Raw genomic sequence first — 21,257 nt, 5'->3', positions numbered from 1 at the left:
TTGAACTAGTGGCCTGCTGTGTTGTTTGGTAATACTGGGACTGCTCCATTTTATTTTTTATCCTTGGGCTTGCTAGCCTCGGCAACCAGCAGCTGTCTGAGTGAAGACACACCTCTAGCTCCATAGGGCCGGGAACAAGAGGCAGAGCTGAAGTCCAAGGTTGCAGGTCTTTCACCCAGCCCCTTAGAGTTGGCACTTTGAACTCTTGACTTCTAGCCTCCTAAACTGTAAGAAAATAAATCCTTGTTTTTTAAGACCACCCATTTTTGATATTTTCTGTTAGAGCAACACAAAGTAACCAAAATAGATATGAAACTTCAAATGTATGGTTTAAAAAAAAACTAAGAAAAACAATCTGTATGAGGGAAAGTTTCTGAATTGCCATCATAGGAAGTACCTCAGTAGCTGGTTGCTTTTATTTTGTGGTGAAAACAAAAATGTGTAACAAAAGAGAAGAAAAATTAATTTAGTATTTTTTTAAACTGTTATTTTTTTTTAGAGTTCAAGAAGGGAAACTATGATTTGAAATAATTAATACAGACATTACAGATTTACTTTTGAAAAGCTAACTTCATTCCTCACACTGCAAAACAAATCTTTGATTATGATAATGACAAAATTTGCCACACTTGGTGTTTTCTGTTTGTTACAGTGATCTCCCAAGTACAATTCTCTTAAAGGGTCTACTATCCAGGAGTCTTGGTATTAACCCTTTATATTAAACACTATGCAATAATAATAACTATATCTTATCCAATTTAGGCATGCCTCTCGTTTATAAAATTTCCCCAGCTTTTTTCAGCCTTATACCTGCATAGTTGTGTTTCAGTGAAAGAATATCACTGAGATATCCATATTTGTAAAATTCCTACTCCTATCTTTGTGTTCTTAGAAATGCATGTACTATTCTAAGCTTAAATTTAACTATAATAGTAAGTTTGAAAACCATATTAAGACAATTACTTGTGATGGCTTATTTTTATGTGACAACTTGACTTGGTCTAACACTAGTCCAGATGTTGTCATTAGATATTTAAATGCGATTAGCATCTATATCAGTTGGTCTTAGGTGAAGCAGATCATCCTTCATAATGTGGGTAAGGCTCTGTGGATCCTGGAGACAACATATTCCTCATTTGGGTGGGCTCCTCTGGCCAAGTTACTGAATGACCTGAAAAGCTGCTAATTTTGAATGGAGCCCAGAACAACAGAAGATTCTTGAACAGGTCCAGGCTGCTCGGCCACTTGGGCCATATGATCTGACAGATCCAATTATGCTTGAAGTTTCATTGGCAGATAGATAAGCTGTTTAGAGGCTTTGGTAGGCTCCTGTAGGTGAACTGTAGTGGAGAAACTTAGGAATTTAGAGCAAAGCCCGCCCATCCTCTGCAGATAACACCTCTCATCTTTTTTATTTTTATTTTAATTTGGATAAAAGTTTACAGAGCAAATTCATTTTCCATACAGTAGTTCATACATTTTGTTTTATGACATTGACTGTAATCTCCCACAATACAACACCTTTCTTCCCACTTCCTCCCTTTAGTTACCTCTTCTCTGAACCCTTTTTTCCTATGCATTCCTGCCCCATGAGCTATCTTTCCCTGTGCAAATGCTGCCCTTCTGTTCTCCCATGATAACTCCTCTAAGAAACAGCTTTTGACTTGTTACTTACTGGGCCCTAGTAAAGACTGAATGCTTAACTATAGGCCACCAAATTACCATACCACCTCAGCTGCCTATCACAAACTGGGTGTTATGTCACCTACTAAGCCATAAAGGTGGATGTGCACAGCAGTGCTCTTATTAAATTGAAGTGGCATAAAAGAGATCAGGCTCAAGAAGGCCCCAAAGGCACATCAAGTTACACAAGAAGTGGCCCAAGTGCCCATGGTTCCCACTCCTGCTACATTAACTTCTCTCTCCCAGACTGCCACAATGGCCTCATGAGGAATTCCCTATGATCAGGTAACTGAGGATGAGGAAACTCAAGCCTGTTTAACAACTGATTCTATGTGATATGCAGGCACCACAGTGGTAAAGGGAAATCCTCCCAATAGGCAGAATTTCGAGTAGTATACCCAGTTGTTCAGTTTGTTTGGAAGGAGAAATAGCCAGCTATGAGACTGCATAGTGATTCACAGGATGTAGCCAGTGGTTTCACAGAAACTGGGGGAACATGATTGGAAAATTGGTGACAAGAAGGTATGAGGAGGAGGTGTGTGGATACACCTCTGTGAAATGGCAAAAGGTTTTAAGATATTCGTTTCATGTGAATGCTTACTAAAGGGTGACCACAATAGAGGAAGATTTCAATAATCAAGTGGCTAGGATGATGTGTTTATGAATAAAGGTCAGCTTCTTAGTCACTCCTGTCATTCTGCCATGGGCTTATGAACAAAGTGTCCATAGTGCCAGGGATAGAGGTTATGCATGGGCTCAAAAACACTGACTTTGACTCACAAATGACCTGACTTCAGTTACTGCTGCTTGCCCAATCTGCCAGCAGCAGAGACCAACACTGAGTTCTGGATGTGGTATCATTCCCTGGGTAATCAGACAGAAACCTGGTGATAGACTGATTATACTGAACTGCTTCCATAATAGGAGCTCATAGTGCTTAATGCATGCAGCTGCCAACTAAAAGAGCAATGGTTTGAACCCACCAACTGCTCCATGGGGAAAGATGAGTCAGTCTGCTTCCTTAAGGACTTACAGCATTGGAAACCCCAGGGGGCAGTTCCACTCCATTTTACAGGGTCACTATGAGTTGAAATTGACTCAGTGGCAGTGGCTTTTTTTTTTAGCTTCCATCATGGAAAGGCTAGCGTTTTATTCTTGGTGACATAGATACTTACTTTGGATAAAGATTTGCCTTTCCTTCATGCAATGTTTCTGCCAAAACAATCATGCATGCACTTACAGAATGGCTTATTTACTATGATGATGGAATTCCACATAGAATTGCTCTGAGCAAGGAATTCATTTCATAGTAAATAAATGCAACAATAGGCTCCTGGCTCATGAAATTCACTAGTTGTACTATGTTCCCCAGCATCCTGAAGTAGCTGGCTTAACAGAATGGTTGAATGGCCTTTGAAGACTCAAATGACCTAGCTGGCAATACCTTGCAGGGCTGGGGCAATGTTCTCCAGGAGGCTCTAAATCAGTGTCCAATACATGTTTCTCCCATTGTCAGGATTCATGGATCCAGGAATCAAGGGGTGGAAATGTAAACAGCACCACTCACTATTACCCCTCATGATCCACTATCAATACTTTTGCTTCCCATCTCCATGACCTTGTGCTCTGCTGGTCTAAGGTCTTAGTTCCATGACCTTGTGCTCTGCTGGTCTAAGGTCTTAGTTCCAAAGGGAGGAATGTTTCCACCAAGAGACAACAATGATTCCACTGAACTGCCACCTGGCCATTTTGGACTCCCCATGTCTTTGAATTCATTGGCAAAGAAGTTACTGTAGGCAAAGAGTTACTATACTGGCTGGTGTGACTGGTCCTGACTACCAAGGAGAAATTGGGCTGATATTACCCATGGAGGTAAAGAAGAGTATATCTAGAATACAGGAGATCCCTTAGGCCTTCTCTTAGTTTTCATGTCTTATGATTAAGGTCAATGGAAAACTATACCAATCAATTCAGGCAGGATCGATGATGTGTGGGATGAAGGTGTGGGTCACCCTACCAAGCAACAAACCAAGACCAGTGGAGATGTTTGCTTAGGGCAAAGTGAATATAGACTGGGTAGTGGAAGAAGGTACTTTTGAATGAATACCAACTATGACCATGTGACCAGCTGCAGAAATGAGGACTGTAACTGTTTTAAGTATCTCTTCCTTATTTTGTTATGAAAATATTTGTGTGTATGTATGTGGCAAGTATCTTTGTTCTCTTCCCTCCTTTATCTTCTTTTTTAAACTATAACATAAGATGTGTTCATTTAAAATCATAATACAGGCAGTTTTTGATTACAAACCTCTGCCTTATGGACAACACCTACTTGCCCTTTAATGCTATATAAATTTGCCCTCACTTTGAAACAAGTGAACCAACCTCTACTCACAACAAATTCTTCATCACAATCACCTTCACTTGCTGCACGTGCAGCTTTTAAACCATTGAAAAAGCTTTGAGCCTTTTGTTGTACTGAAGTAAAGCTAAATAAGAACTATATGCACCTGTTCAGATTTACTGACAAATTCCACTGAAAGATTTAAAGACACAAACGCAGCTCTTGCCCCTAACCTGGGGACTGCCTATATACACGTTATAGGATATCAAGAAACACACTAACATCACCCAAAGACTGCATCATCTCTAGGGAAAGGGTTAGTGCATTTTCCTTTGTAAGCAGGATAGATATATCATGTTTGGTGGAAATATGAGTTTGTTATTGTTTTTATTTGAAAATTAAGTACAGTTTAATGAGCCATGCATGAGTGTCAAGATGCTTAGTCAAACAATGGTCTAGATGTTGTTATAAAATATTTAAATGTGATTAGCACTTAAATCACTTGGCCTTACCCTTCATAGTGTGGATTAGTCCTTACCCAATCAGTTGAAGGCCTTAAAAGCAAAACCAGGAAGTTTCTCAAGGGAAGATTCTGCCAGAATTCCTTTCCCTCCCTCTCTTCCCCACACTATCTGACCTACCAACTTGGGACACAAGACTGCTGGGTTTCCAGCCTGTCACCTGACCTATAGATTTTACACTTGTCAGCCGCCACAACAGCTTGGGCCAGTTCCTCAAAATCAATCAGTTTCTCTCAGAGACAAGCTCATTCTCACTCTCCCTCATCTTCTTTGTCTCTTTCTCTATGTATTTGTTACTAGTTCTGTTCTCTGGAGAACTCTAAGACATTACCAAAAGAATTCCTTAAGAGCTAATATAGATAAACAGCAAAAATGAAAATGAATAAACATATTAGTGAACACAAATACAAGACCACCACCAAAAAAAAAAAACAAAAAAACTTGCTGCCACTGAGTCGATTCCACCTCACAATGATCCCTTTGGGTTTCCGAGGTGGTAAATCTTTACAAAAGTAGATTGCCTACTCTTATTCCCACTGAGTCGTTGGTGGGTTTGAATTGCCAAACTTTGGGTTAGCAATCAAGTGCCTTAGGGATTACACCACCAGAGCTCTGAAATATAAGAACAGTAGGGTTTACTCAAGAAGCTTACTTTGATGCTTACCATGTGCCAAAAGCTACACTTGGTTCTGTATCTAGATTTACCTGATGCTATCTGCCTCAATGTAATACTCTTACTTCCTTTTTCCTACTCCCCGCTCAAAACAATTTTTTAAATTGTCACAATTTATACTATAATCAGGCAACGGTGACTAATTCTAGTGACTCAATCTTTCCACAATACCTTTTACCAGGATCTTAAACATTTTGTTTTCCTAATTGTCAGGGATAGCAATGAATTATTACACAATAATTCATTGGCACAGGTAAAGCTAATTCAATAAGCAAAAATATTATTTTGGGAAAATATGCAGATTAGGCAAATAATATTATAGATGTAGAGAAACTAAAGAAAATAATTACCTTCTTGTATGTTGGCTACGTTGTTGTTCGATGCCATCGAATCAGTTCTGACTCATCATGACCCAATACAACAGAATGAAACGTTGCCTAGTCCTGTGACATCCTCATAACCATTGCTGTTTTTGCCTACTGTTGCAGCCATTATGTCAACCCATCTTGTAGAGGGTCTTCCTCTTTTTTGCTAACTCTCTACTTGGTGGCTTAGCTGTAGAATTTTATATTTGTATGATCTTCTTTTTGAAGCTCTTATTTTTAATCCATTACCTTATTCATTCCTCTATAATTTCTGATTATCAATATTAAAAATTAACTATAAAATGTAACATATGCCATAAAATGAAAAAGAAAATACAACTCTGTTGCCATTTCTGTATTCAGAAAAATAATCATCAACATCTTGGTATATACCCTTCCAGTCTTTTTTCTATAAATGTATTATCTTTTGTAGCCCCTTACCTTGTCTATTAACTTTCTGTGAACTCCCTACATTACTTTATTTATTCATATGGACTCACCTCACGATTTCCAGGCATTTTTTTTGTGAGATTTAGACTCCTCTAGACAAAAACAACTTGGATGTTTCATAGTCACTTCAAACTGTACATCTCCAAACACAAATTCATTATCATCTTCTTTTTTCAGGTCCTAGTTTGTCATTTCTTGACTCTGCCCTTTTTTCTCTTCACACATTACATTGGTCACTAAATGCTGCTATTTCTATGAGGAATCTCCCCCCTCAATATGCCCTTTCTCCCTCACCTACTCCTGCTTTGGTTCAGTCCTGTACCCGAGAGCTCTGCCCTACTCTGTGACCAGCGCTGCCTGCCTTCACACTCAGCCCTCTCACATCTACTTCCACTGCCTTAGATTCATCATTTTTAAATCAAACTCCCCTAACAGCTCCCTATGGACTATACAATAAAGTTCAAATCTTTAGGGAGATGACAACATCCTCCTCAATTTAGTATTTCCTTTTCTCCCCAGACTAGAGCCCTGGAAAGAGGTCATGAACGGACTACTCTGATTTGATGTCTGATGCTCCACCTAGTGGTAGATACAATGACCCAGGAAGGCGATCTGATTCACCAGATCAGATCCTATGAGATCAAGTAAACCTGCCAAGAGGTTTGTTAGCTACATTAATATGTGGAAAGGACCATGCAGCCCTGGAATCCAATGGCCCACTTAATGGATTTATCTATGCACTGCATTCTCCTGAGGCAATGTCCTAAACCAGCTGTTATCACTATCGCTATGGACTGGAAGCTAGGGTGGCACAGTGGTTAAAGCATATGGCTGCTAACCAAAAGGTGAGCAGCTTGAACTCACCAACCGTTCCACAGAAAAAAGATGAGGTAGTCTGCTTCCATGAAGATTTACAGCTTTGGAAACCCTATGGGGCACTTCTGTCCTATAGGATCACTATGAGTCAGAATTGGCTCAATAACAGTGAGTTTGGTTTTGGTTATGCACTAGGGAGAAATGGGAAGGAATACGTTAATGGGTAAGGGCTTTTACTTTGGAATTATGGAAATGTTTTGGAACTAGATATGGTGGTTGCACTACAACAAATGACACTGAACTGTTCAGTTTAAAAATGGTTAATGTTATCTAAGTGAATCTCACCACAATAAATTATTTCTTTAATTCACGAAGCTATGTGATATATATTAATCGTATTAACTCATGTAATGGGCTCAGGTATAAAACAAGGATTATGAGGCTGGCATAGGATCTGGCAGTATTTTGTTCTGTTGTACATAGGGTCGCTATGAGTCGAAGCTAACTCAATGGCACCTAAAAACAACAACAACATTGACTGGCTCGATTATTTCAAAGTAAGAGCAAATTTACACAACATTAAAAAGCATGTAGGAGTTATTCCTAAATCAGATGTTCATGATCCAGAGACTCCTTGTACCATGCACTGCCAGAAGAATGAGCAAACCCATCTTGGAAGAGGTACACCCAGAACACTTCATAGAAGCAAGGATGGTGAGACTTCATCTCATGCACTTTGGACATGTTATCAGGAGAGACCAATCCCTGGAGAAAGGCATCATGCTTGGTAAAGCAACCAAAAACCAAAGTCAGTGCCATCGAGTCAATTCCAACACATAGCAACTCCTTCTCAGGTTTCTGAGGTGGTATCACTATGGAAGTAGATTGCCCAATCTTCCTTCTGAGGAGTGGCTGGTGGGTTTGAACCGCCAGCCTTCTGGTCAGCAGTCAAATACCTCAGGCACTGTGCCACCAGAGCTCCCAGCTTAGTAAAGTAGAAGGTCAGCAAAAAAGAGGAAAACCTCAGTGAGATGGATTGAAACAGTAGCTGCAACAATAGTTTCAAACACAGGAATGATTATGAGGATGGCACAAGGCTGGGCAACATTTTGTTCTATTGTACACAGGGTCACTATGAGTTGGAATCAACTCAGTGGGCAGCTAACAACAACAGCTCTTTCTTTGCAGTCCTTTCTGAACACACTCCAGGCTTGTCAGTGATGGGAACTGTAAGTATGAGACAGATGAGCCCAGTGAAGCATGATTATCCCCTCCACCATTTTAGATATGGCAGTTGTAGTAACACACAGAATGCAATGGTTATTGTGAGAAACTACACAACGCTGTGAATTCATTTTAAGATTCCACTTCATTAAAACTCCTAAGTTTATTTTTCTAACTGTTAGATGCTAGTTAGAAAGTGTTCTTTTTTCTATTGCCTCGCTGATGCCAGAAAGCATAAGGAAAGTGATCATTCATTTGACAAAACGTTTATGAGCACACAGGATATATGCTAGGTACTGTGCTCGATGTTGAGAACAGCGTTAAACTAGACACACCAATGCATTTATTCCATTGTCATCGCATTTATGTACAAGATTGTGTACACAAAGCAAGTGCCTGAGATACATAGTAGTTATTCAAAAAACAGCTGCTATTACTATGATTTACAAATTATGATATTTTAAAAAATCATTTGGTTTTAAGATAAAAATGTTTTAGTTATTGCCACAAATACTTACCAATACTATAGTATCTCTTTAATTCTGTACGTCTGATCTCCTTTAACTGATTATTTTTTCTCTTTTTTTTTTCATCCTCCTGTTCCACAGAGACATTGCACTTATCTTGTTCTAAAATGATTTTATTAGCATCTTCTTTTGCAGTATGACTCTTTGTACCCGTAGCTGAGGCTGTCTCTGCATTTTGTTTGGCTTGTTTTTTCTTTTTCAGTCTAGGAATGAAGGGGAAAAAGGGAAAAATAAAAACAGAAAAATGATTTACTAGTAGGAATTATATTTCATGCTGTTTGGCTTTTAGAAACTATCTGATACAGAAAACACTTTCCTTATGTTGTTGTAAATTATACTTTCCTACTATTTATTTCTTTCCTTATTACTGAAAAGGTATTAAGTTGAGATCTGTGTTTTTCCCTCAATTCTCTCAGAAAAGTGTTGGGAAATGCTCTAGGCCTGAAGAAAAATTAGGTTATTCCACATTGAGTATTTCCTATCGAGATATAAAGCTACCCTACTATAATCTCATGTTTGCTGTGTTATATGTATGTGTTTTTTAAAAAGTCCTTCTGATTTTCAGTGGTGCATTTGGACTGGTACACTGGACAAGCATATTTGTGAAAAACATCCATTATAATTGACTCACACTGTTTGGTAAGGTATGAACTGGTTCGAGTTCGAGTAATTCTTTTTGCTTGTACTTAAGAGTACTAAACAAAGGTCTGCATTTTCTGAGATAGAAAATGCCATGACAACATGTAATTATCAGTGTGATCACTGATATAATAATGGATACATGTTAACATATTTGATGCTTTAAATTCTTTACTCTTAAGTCAAAAACATGTAAGAGATGAAGTTCATCACAATCCAATTAAATCCAACAACTTATAATATTTTTCAATTGTTGTATCACTCCTAATTGCTACTTCTAAGAATGTTTTTGCATTTCCAGAATGTAACCCTTTTGAGAATAGGGACCTTGGCTTCCAACATAAGTGCCAATCTCTTCTTCCATAGAAGGTACATAGTAATTTTTGTTTTTTAATTAGATCTTTCCTTTCTCCTTCTACCCAGGCACAGTCAGTATTCTCTTAGCCACTTCTACTTTCTTTGTCCTCTTGAGAGCCCCACCTGTACAATATGGGTAATGAATAAAAACAATGTTTAGGGAGGAAAATAAAATAACTGATAACTGCAGGATAAATATGCAACCTAAACCTTGATGTTACACTGTTTTGCTCATCAATTTAACAGAATGAAGAAGTCCCAACTGAGGCTCTGCCCTTAACAAAACTTGACTTGAGACTATGGGCTTAATTTTTTGAGCCTCAATTTTTTCATATATTCAATGGTGATAATTATACTTCCTTAGCTACCTAACAGTGTCTTTTATTAAGATCAGTTGTGATGATATATGTCAACATTTAACACAAAATGAATAGAAACAGAAATAGTAAAATATCCCCTAATATAATCTATGATGACATGAGAACCAAGAGTGATAAGAAATGAAACACTTTCAGCTTTTGGGATAAAGGTTCCATATTACAATATGATATTTCAACCAGGATGTTGTTCATTCACTGTTCATTCACTGTTAGTAGCAGCTAAGTTCTTAGATATTTATTGGCTAATAAACGTGTACATGGCCTACAAAATAGGTGGAGCTGGAAAAAAAGAGAGATGAATACATGTTCCATCTCTTAGCTTAACTATCTTTTCTTTTATGTTGTTGTGAGGTACCATCAAGTTGATTCTGACTGATAGGAACCCTACATATAACAGAAAGAAACACTACCCAGTCCCGTGCCATCCTCACAATCATTGCTACGTTTGAGCCACTGATGCAACTACTGTGTCATTACATCTCTTTGAGGGCCTTCCTCTTTTTCACTGACCCTCCACCAAGCACGATGTCCTTCAGGGGCCAGTCCCTCCTAATAACATGTCCAAAGTACATGAGACCAAGTCTCATCATCTTGGCTTCTAAGAAGCTTTCTGGCTGTACTTCTTCTAAGACCAATTTGTTCATTCTTCTGGGAGTCCAGAGTAGGTTCTATATTCTTTATCAACACCCTAGTTCAAAGGCACAGATTCTTCTTCAATCTTCCTTATTCACTGTCCAGCTTTAAAATGCATGAGAGATAACTGAAAACAAATGCATATGAGGTGATTGAAAATATCATGGCATTGGTCAGGTACAACTTAGTCCTCCAAGTGACATCTTATTTATTTATTTTTAATAACACTTTAAAGAGGTCTTTTGTAGCAGATTTGCCCAATGCAATACACCATTTGCTTTCCTGACTGCTGCTTCAATGGGTGTTGATTGTGGATCCAAGCAAAATGAAAGCCTGCTCTACTTCAATCTTTTCTCCATTGATCATGATGTTGTTTACTGGTTCTTTTGTGAGGATTTTTGTTTTCCTTATGTTGAGGTGTAATCCATACCGAGGGCTGAAGTATGGGTCTTGTAGTATTTGATCTCGTTACATAACAAAACAAAAGCACAAACTAAACAAAGTAGAAGACTCATAAAAAGGAATATATTTAGTGAACATGTTTTTATTTTCTCTCTTCAGATATTAACTCACTTCCTGGTACAAGAGTAGGTGGCTTTCTTCAAAGCTGAGTCAGATAACACGTGTAATAAAACGATTTCTCTCCCTATCAAAATCAAAGTATCCTGGGCACAACATAGTGATCATCTCTCTGCTTAGTAAGTCTGACTATGCAAAGAGCTGATCTCTGTATCCAGAGGTGGCAGTAGGTGTGCTGATCTTGTTGTTCTGATATGCTGGCTACGATGGCTGGTCAAAAACATACTTGAGATGAACCATATTGTCCTCTTCCAAAAACAATTCCTCCTAGAAGGAAAGAAAACTCAACTAAACTCACTGCTGTCGAGTAGATGCCTACTTATAGCAACCCCTCCTTGGGTTTCTGAGGTGTTAACTCTATGGAAGTAGATTGCCCAACCTTCCTTCTAAAGACTGGCTGGTGGGTTTGAACCACCAGCTTAAGGAAAGAAAAGAGGTATTAAAAATGAGTTCTATGCAGCCTGAAATATATGCTTCTTACTCTTCAGAATTTGCCCTGTTGATTTAAATGTCCTCATTTCATTGTCTTTCCGATAATTAAATTCATTCAGATCTAGGGTATGTATTTCGATGAACAGCAACATTGTTTGGAGACATCATGTTAGAAATTAATGTGCACACATGGAAATAACAAAACGGGACACTTTGTTTTATTCATTTCCTCCCTTTCCACACATAAGCCATCACTGTCAACACATATGGCCATAGTTGTTACTTCAGAAAAAACTGCTGGAGAATATCAGTATCAAATTAGTTTAACAGGAAAGAGACTAATATTTACATCATTTGACACTCAACTCCATCTTTTGTTTTGAGTACTCATGAAAATTTGTTTCTCTGAAGGGTATCAATATAACTGGAATGTTCTGATCTTGAAAACGGAAATCAGATGTGTTTCTGGAAGCCCACTCTAAAATCATTCTTTCAAAGAAGGAAAATATATTTTGAGCACTTTTTAAAAATTTTTTTACTGCGATTTGGGTGAAAATTTACAGAGCAATTTCATTTTCTATACAGCAGTTCATACGCATGACATTTTTGTCTCATGATATTGACTGCAATTTCCCACAAAGTTAACAGCTCTCTTCCCACTTTCTCCACACAGTTACCTCCTCCCTGTGTCCTTCCCTCCCATGTACTCCTTCCTGCTTGAGCAGTCTCCCTGTACATATACTACCCTTCTGTTCTCCCATGACTGATCTCTCCATGGAGTGTATCTACCTGATGTAAATGTTCAGCCCATATGCTGGTCTTTTATTTGGCTGGAAGCCACAGGAGTTCAATTCCAGACCTAAAGGGCAGTTAGGCGCCATAGTCTCAGGGGTTTCACCAGGCTCCATCAGACCAGCAAGCCTATTCTTTTTTTTCTTTTATAATTTTGAGTTTTGTTCCACATTGTTCTCCCACTCTATCCAGGATCTCCTACAGAGATCCCCCTCTGAGTGGTTGACAGTGGTAGCCAGACACCATCTAGTTCTGGTCTCATAGTCATATAGACTGAGGATCGCATGGGGTACCAGTTGCTTGGACTAATTGTTCCATGCAGCTTTGGTTCTTCATTCTTCTTTGCTCTGGATGAGCAGACACTCATCGTTGCATCTAGATGGGCGCTTGCAAGCTTTTAAGATCCCAGTCACTACTTACCAAAATAGCATGTGGAACAATGTTTTTTTGTAGTATGTTATGCTAATTTGGCTTGATGTCCTCTGGGACCATCGTGCTGAGCCCACAGGTCTACTAATTGCTACCTCTGGGTAGCTGGCTGTAGCCAAGAAATCACCACAACCTTTACCCTTGTCAACTCTATTATATAACTGAACATTCTTATAGAACATACAAATACACTTGTAGAAACATCGTCTGACAACCCTATACATGGTCATGGGCATACTCCTCCCTGCACAGACATACCTAATACTTCAGCCTGTTCACCCTTCTAACCACTTGTAGATCAATGTTTACTATCACTGACAACACAGTACTGTGCAAAAGGGTTCATCTTCGTTGTCTATATCTCCCACGTACCTCTCTCTGTCTTCCTTTTCCTCAGCGACACTGTGTTGATCACTCATATTTGGTGCATTGCCCTTCCCCTCACTCAAATCAATACTTGTCTCTACCTATCTAACAGTGTTCCCTCTCCTCCCCTCTCACCCCTGGTAACCAACAAAGAAAATTTCCTTCCATGTATGAACCTTTCCTTGCCTTTTCACAATAGCAGACTAATACAATATTTGTCCTTCTGTGATTGACTTATTTCACTCAGCATCATGTCCTCCAAGTTCATTCATGTTGTGGTGTTTTACAGATTCTACATTGTTCTTTAGGGTTGTATAATATTCCGTTGTGTGTTTGTACCATAGTTTGGTTATCCATTCCTCTGTTGATAGGCATGTAGGTTGTTTCCATCTTTTTGCTTTTGTAAATAGTTTGAGCACCTTTATTAACGAGGAATAACTGCCAGTGATGAACGTGGTATAACTTTTAAGGGGGAATAACTGCCAGGGATGAATGTGGTATAGCTAATATTCTTCAATCGTTTATTTTGGGGCTTTATCTGTCAGATCTTTCTTTTGCTCTTCAAGTCAATATCTATCATGTTAAGACATTCTCACAGTAGGGTTTTATTATCATTAAATTAAGGTTAATTGAAAAAGAAAAGGTCATGCAACAAAATAAAGTCTCCTTATTTTACCTCAACGTTTTCAAAGACACTGAAAGTATACTTATTTAAATTGTTAACTAAGAGATACTTGGCAAATCATGTTGAACAGATAAATGACTGAAACTAATGACATTTAATATTTGATGCTATGTGTACAAATAAAAACTTTATTTATGTTGCATGTGTCTTCCTTTAAAATAAGTAACAAATATACAAATATACAAGTGTTTATTATTCAACCACCTCATATTACTGTAATTAAGTCTTCTCAATTCTATTTCCTAAATCTTTCTCTCTTAAATTCACCTTCTTTTGTTGGTCTCTGTTGCTATTGAATCATTTCAGGCTTCTATAATCTCTCATTTTGTTTGTTCATTTTGGGGATATTTTAGATAATATTATTTATTAATCCTTGTTTTATTATGAAAGTAATACAAGCTCATACTAGGATTTTTGAAAATGCAGAAAAGCAAAAAGAATAAAATGCAATTATGATAGTAAGCAGCAGTCATTAATTTGGGAAATAATGTGACAGCCAGAAGATAAGGGAAAAGACACTATTCAGACCTATCCCAAGGACAGAAGATTGAGGCAAACTAAACCCACTGCCATCAAGTCAATTCCAACTCAGAGACCCTGATTCATAGCGACCTTACAGAACAGCATATTACCGTTCCATAGGGTTTCAAAGATTCTAAATCTTTACAAAAGCAGAGTGCCACATACTTCTCCCATGAAGCAGCTGGTGGGTTTGAACCGCCAACTTTTCAATTAGCCAGCGAGCACTTTAATCATTGCACCACCAGGGCACCTTGAAGACTGAGGCAGTGTGACTCAAAACCATGATTCTCAGCTTCCTATTTATACCTTCCCATGATGGTGGCATAGGAGCTCTGGTAGCATAGTGCCTAAGGCACTTGACTGCTAGCCAGAAGGTTGGTGGTTCAAACCCACCAGCCACTCCTCAGAAGGAAGGTTGGGCAATCTACTTCCGTAGTGATGCTGCCTCGGAAACCCAAGGAGGGGTCGCTATGAGTCGAAGTGGCTCAAGCTCCCATATAAATGACAAAGGTATTAAACTATAACTAACCATCACTTAGTCAACCCTGACTCATGGTGGTGCCATGTGGGTCAGAGTAAACTATATTATATAGGGTTTTCAATGACTGTTTTTTTCAGAGGTAGATTGCTAGGCATTTCTACTGCGTTTAAATTATAGGCACTCTGGTGGCATAGTGGTTAAAGCATTTGGCTGCTAACCAAAAGGTTAGTGGTTTGAATCTACCAGCCCTTCTGTAGGAGTAAGATGAGGCAGTCTGCTTCCTTAAAGGTTTACAGCCTTGGAAAACCTATGAGCCAGTTCTACTCTGTCCTTTAGGATCACTATGAGGAGCCTTCTTTAATAAATATTAAAATATAGTTTTATATGACTCTTTCCTTAATTCTACAATTTGGGGTCATGTGTTGCTGTAAAAATTCCTTAGTCATAAACACCTAGCATAGTGCTGTCCAATATGGTAGGCACTAGCCAGACATGTGTTGCTATTAAATTTAAAGTAAGTAAAAATGCAGTTGTACAGTTTCTACATTTTAAGACCTCAATAGACTCATGAGGTAGTGAACACTGTACTGGACAACTCACACGAGAATTTTTCTATCCCTACAGAATGTCTTATTGGACAGCTCTGATCTACAGACAGTTAAGTCTATTAGTAAGAATCCAAGGGCAGGAGGGAAGTAGATAGAAATCATGTAATACTTAAAACTTAGTAACTATATACATAGAATATGTCTAGAAGGGCACACAAGAAACTGACAAAGTAAGATTCCAGCAAAGTAAAGTTGGTGGTTAGGGAGAAAGAGAGAGTAGGAAAAATTACTTTTCATTTTGTTCTCTTCTGTATCTTTTGAATTTTATAGCATGTTAATAGCTATTTAAAAATAATAAACTTTTAAAAAGTAGTCTTTCCAGTCTCCTTACAAATTAAAGAATAATTTTAACACTTAAGTATTGTGAAATTTTAATAATTGAGTTTTATGTTTTCAAAAAATTATAATATTTGAAAGTGCTTTCTTCGAACAGCCACTACTACTGAGTTGACTGATGAACCAGCCACTGTGCTAAACATTTTATAAATTTTATCTTATCCTTACAAAAGCCCAGTGAGGCAAGCAATTTATCTTCATTTAACAGATAAGGAAAGGAAGGCTAAGTTAAAATTGGGACCATTCTCCCAGGCCACATAGTTAGGTTGTGGAGCTGGAATTCACAACCCTAGGTTTGAACCTTGCCAAAGGGCCTCCCAGGGCCATCCCTTCTTAAAGTGTTCTATGGCATACATTTATACCTTGATTTTAAAATCTACTGCATTTTGGAAACTCTATGAACGATTTGGGGGAAGAAATGGGCTTTAACAGTTAGTGCACTTACAGGAAGGAAAGATTTGGATTCTTTTCTTAGCTCTCTCGGTAATCAGCTCTATGATCTTCTTCGTAAATATGATAAACTTACCAGGACTTCAAAATTAAACAAAAGCAAGGGGCTGACATGATTTTCAAGGTCCCTTCAGGCCCTAAGTTTATACTTGGCTGAGAAGATTAGGAAACGTGCTAAAAGCTGTTTTCAGGTGTTTTTTTTTTTTTTTTTTGTTAATTTTAAATCCAAACAAAATCTTCCCAAGAGTCCTGTACTTTCCTTTGTTAACTTTCTCGTCTGATGTCTGATTACATCTTCCTTCCAGGGCAATGCTCCCAGAATTGGGAAAGTCCAGGGGCCAAGAAAGAACACCATTCATACACAAAGGATATAAAAGCCTAACAGAACTAGCATTGCCCTACAATTTGGGGCTAATAGCTCCATGAAAGAAGTAGAAAACCTCAAAATTGACCAACCATGAGGGCAACATAGTTCTCTTCAATATAATATTTCTTCTCAAAATTGCCGCTATAGGGAAATAAAAGTATTAACATTTTATTGATATATATATATCATACACATACACACACACACTTTAACCACTGTGCCACCAGGGCTTCTCTCTCTATATATATACATATATATAAAAAGGAGCCCTGGTGGCACAATGGTTAAAGTGCTTAGCTGCTAACCAAAAGTCCAGTGGTTCTAACCTAGCGGCTGCTCCGTGGGAGAAAAATGTGTCAGTCTGCTTCTGTAATAATTTATAGCCTTAAAAACCCTATGGGGCAGTTATACTCTGTCCTATAAGGTCACTATGAGTTGGAGTGGATGTAACAGCTTCAAGTTTGGTTTTTATTTATATGTATGTATATGTGTGTGTGTATATGTGTGTGTATGACCCCATTTTTGTGGGAAAAACAAACAGAAAATAAAGCAAAATTCACCAAAACAACTACACCTACTCATTACTTATTGACTATCTTGTCTGACAATAGTAAAACACCTACTGTCCAACTAGTTTGCACATTACCAAGTCGGCAGTCATAATGCCAATACCTCCTTCAAGGATGGTCTCTGGACAGGCTCCAGGAAGCTGGGCCACACTGCCCTCCATCTTACTCTGCCCCACGGCCTAGATGCCCGTGCCCTCCGTCCCCTCCTTCGGGCCACTGTGTCAGCTGTCACACTGGACTAGCCTCCTCCATGGCCACTGCCTCCACGTGGACCGTGGGCAGGCACTGAGCTAGTCAGTGTCTTTTCAGGGTTCCCAATTCCTATGCGACCTGAGGCCCTGCAGCTCTAAACTGCTGTCAGGTGGGAAGGGAGGGCAGACAGAGGTACAGGAGAGAGTGTTTGGAAGAAATGTGTCCAAGTTTAAAGATATTCCAAAGTGAGCTGAACTGGGCCTAAAGCCTCTGCCTGGTTCCCAGCACCCTGACAGGAAGCACAGAGGCTCAGGTGCCATACCAGGCCTAGAAGGCAGAGGGGGCTTCCATGTGAACTCTGGGCTTCCAGAGGTAGGCTTGGAGCCCTGGGGCACACAGTCTGGACTTAACCAGCTTTGTCTCCTCAAGACTTTTTCTCCCCAGAGGAATTATCCATAGCTGGAATCATCACAGTGATGACCCCATCAGTAAATCTTAGCTGTTATTATTTCTGTGTTTATATTTTCTAAATTAAAAAATCAAGACAAATGGATGATCTGAAAACAGGAAAAGAAAAAAAAATCCTTCATTTTTGCTTAATGTTGATTTTTGCATAACGACCTGGTCTTTGTCACCTAAACAGGTTGATAGGTGAGGGTATGCGTATATACATTTAGATGCATATGTATGTAGATTTACTGCATGTATGGGAATACGGTTGGTCTATACGTACGAGGAGAAAAGGGGGTAACTTTTATTTTACATTTATATAATTTGGTGTTGTTGAATTTTTCAAATAGTAATGATGTATTACTTTTGTAATTATGTTGTTGTTGTTATTTGCCATCAAGTCGGCCCCGACTCCTAGCGACCCCTCCTTGGGTTTCCGAGGCAGTTATCACTACGGAAGTAGGATTGCCCAACCTTTCTTCCAAGGAGTGGCTGGTGGGTTTGAACCGCCAGCCTCCTGGTTAGCAGTCAAGTGCCTTAGGCACTATGCTACCAGAGCTCCTTTATAAGACCAGTAAATTAAAAAAAAAAAAAATTAGTATCTGCAACTATGGCATCATTTTGCTAAATCACTTTCAATGAGTACAGCACAGTGAACTTCTTGACTTCCCACGTCCTTCTTTACCAAACAGAGTAGAGCTGGTCTCCTTCAGTGACTTCCTCTTGGTTCTTTCCCTATTTGGCTGCCACCAAGACTCTGTACTGTTCTTCAGAGTCTAGGCTGTTTTTCCTTTGTTACCTTTGTCACTTCCAGACTCAGGGAAATAGAGTACAGCAATGAAATGAAATCAACCCATGGACCAGAAACTTGTGCATTTGACTTAATCCTCTTTTGTCTCTTCTTAGGTATACATCCTTGGGCAGGTTGGTAAATCTAAGCCTCAAGTTCCTTGTCCATAAGGAGGAGATAATGGCTTCAGATAGCTTGTGGTGATGATTAAACTAAATAGTACACAGAAAGCTTACTTTTACTATTAAATATGATCTGTGCTTGTTCACAGTAAAAGCTCAAAAGTAAAAGTTATACCTTTGTTGAGTTGTTGCTGCTGTTAGTACTTGGAGATTCATAGGAACTCAAGTAAATGATATATAAAACAGTATGAAAGAACAACCCACCAGCCACTCCTCAGAAGGAAGGTTGGGCAATCTACTTCTGTAGTGATATCACCTCGGAAACCCAAGGAGAGGTTGCTATGAGTCAGGTCCAACTCAATGCAAATAACAACAACATGAAAGAACAAAGAAGGTGTTTGATAAACTTAGGATATTATTATAATTGTGTGTTGACCTTTATTTTTCTCACTGTACATGAATATTAATTTTAATTTGGTGTCAATGGGTAGTACAAACAGTTAAGAGCTCGGCTAATAACTGAAAGTTTGGTGATTCAAATCCATGCAGAGGAGCCTTGGAAGAAATGTCTAGTGATCTGTGTACTGTGACAATGGGTACAGCCACTGGAAATTCTGTACACAGTTCTACTCTGAAACACATGGGGTGCCATGAGATGGAATCAACTGGACGTTAACTGGATTGGTCTCTTTCTTCTTTTTTGGCTATGAATTAAGTCACCAGTATAAAGCTATTTATTTTTCTAGAAGAGTATAGTATCACTTCTTGTATTCTATTTCATTTTGCAATTTCACAAACAAGAGGGTCAGTTTTCAATCATACTTCCAATTGTGATGACGCTGAATAAAATTAAAATAAGCTGGAGAAGGAGATGATATAACAACAACTCACTTGATTAAAATTTTCTCTTGGCCCCATGATTAAATAAGAATGCATAATTTATGAGTAATCACTGAAAAACTCTGCAGATGTATCTGATTCCAGCACCAGCCACTGAAGTGTGGATTCTGTTTTTCATTTTGTCTAATTATGATAATGGGATTATTATTTCCCAAAGGAGTTCTCAGAGCAGGAATATTCTGGTTGCAAAGAACCAGTACAGTGAGAACAAGAGATCCTTTGGCTTTAGGTTCAACAACCAGCAATACATCCCCATACAGGTGAACATACATACACACACATACAATGGAATTTCCCTTGGCTTTAAGAAACAACCACTTTCTAATAAAGACCATTAAACAGAAAACCAATCAGAGGCAAATGATAAAAATCCAATTTTCCTCTTCTAGGATTTTCTTGGAGTCCTTGGCTAGTGCTAATGGTTCACACACTGAGGTCCTACCCAAAAGGTGGGAGGTTGACATCCACTCAAGGAGCCTTGGAAGAAAAGCCTGGCAGTCTACTTCTGAAAACTCAGCCACTGAGAACCCTGTGGAGCATGGTTCTCCTCCAACACACAAGGGGTCACCAAGAGTCAGGATCCCTAGATGACAATTGTTTTTTTAAGGATCTCCTCATGAGATTTAAACAGTAGTGGGGCCAACAGATCTTAGGGGACTCCTGCAGGTGCCAGGAATGACTGCAGACAAATTCTCACTTTTTAGAGGAGTCTTGGGGTTGGTTCATAATGGATACTTTGGAGAAACTTTTATGCAACTCCCAGTACCAGGATGACAATGGCACTGCCTGCAAAATGGATGCACACTGTGAAGAACGTTTGCCTTGCGTTTATGAAACAAGACAGGCTTTTGTTGCATATGTATGGGAGTCCATTTCTCTTTTCTAAAACTCAGGACTCTGAGACACAGCCTGAATAAGTTATAGGGAAACTGATGGCACAGACAAAGGTGATACATACCTCAGCTATAAACCAAGGAAGGGAACCAGAAAAGAAAATTTGTTCTAGGTAATACAGAATGGTGTAGTGATAAAAGTAATCAGCAAAGTCCAGTAAATATGGTATTTAGATGCTAAGAGTTTAACTGTTTATCAACCAAGAATAAACTCAAACCTAGCAACACAGAAGTTAATCAAGAGGTGGAGCCAAGACAGCAGTTTAGTCAGACACACCATAACATTCCTGTAGACAAAGACCTGAAAAAACAAGTGAAAGAGATGCAGACCACAATCCTGGAACCCTGAATGTCAAAAGAAAGGATAAAAAATTGAATCAAACACCAACTGGAAGATAAAACTGAATGAACAAAATAAGCAAGGAAGAACATGGAGTGGAGTTGCTCTGTCAGTGGTCATGGCTCAACGTGGCTATCTTGAGACAAAGCAAGTAGTGACTCCAGGTGAGAAGCACAGGAACACAACTTCATAACATTCTTATAAGAGACAGAGGAACTGTATAGACATACATGGAGAAAAGCAAGGTGGATCTAGATCTAAGGAAGGAAAACACAGAAGGGAGGGCAAAATTTCCAAGGCTCCTGACATGCACAAAGTGAGGAGCATGAGCAGTGGTCCTGG

General features: G+C 38.8%; 1 protein-coding gene across 1 annotated transcript in view; it reads right to left on the bottom strand.

Annotated features, from left to right (window-relative positions):
- Positions 1 to 17,389, bottom strand: part of NCOA7 (nuclear receptor coactivator 7) — a 129,068-nt gene extending 111,679 nt beyond the window's left edge. Inside the window, exons 1-2 of the mRNA XM_007946605.2 lie at positions 17,283 to 17,389; positions 8,595 to 8,806 (exon numbers count right to left, since the gene is read on the bottom strand). Of these exons, the coding sequence (XP_007944796.2) occupies positions 8,595 to 8,806; positions 17,283 to 17,389 (319 nt within the window). The remainder of the gene's footprint in view (positions 1 to 8,594; positions 8,807 to 17,282) is intronic.
- Between the last annotated feature and the right edge of the window lie 3,868 nt (positions 17,390 to 21,257).

The sequence above is a fragment of the Orycteropus afer genome, unplaced genomic scaffold (genome assembly GCF_000298275.1).
Source record: "Orycteropus afer afer isolate SDZICR_OR568_19922 unplaced genomic scaffold, OryAfe1.0 scaffold00167, whole genome shotgun sequence".
In the NCBI taxonomy this organism is placed as follows: Eukaryota; Metazoa; Chordata; class Mammalia; order Tubulidentata; family Orycteropodidae; genus Orycteropus; species Orycteropus afer.
Note: the sequence above shows the minus strand (reverse complement) of the source record. Positions and strands in the feature narration are given on the sequence as shown.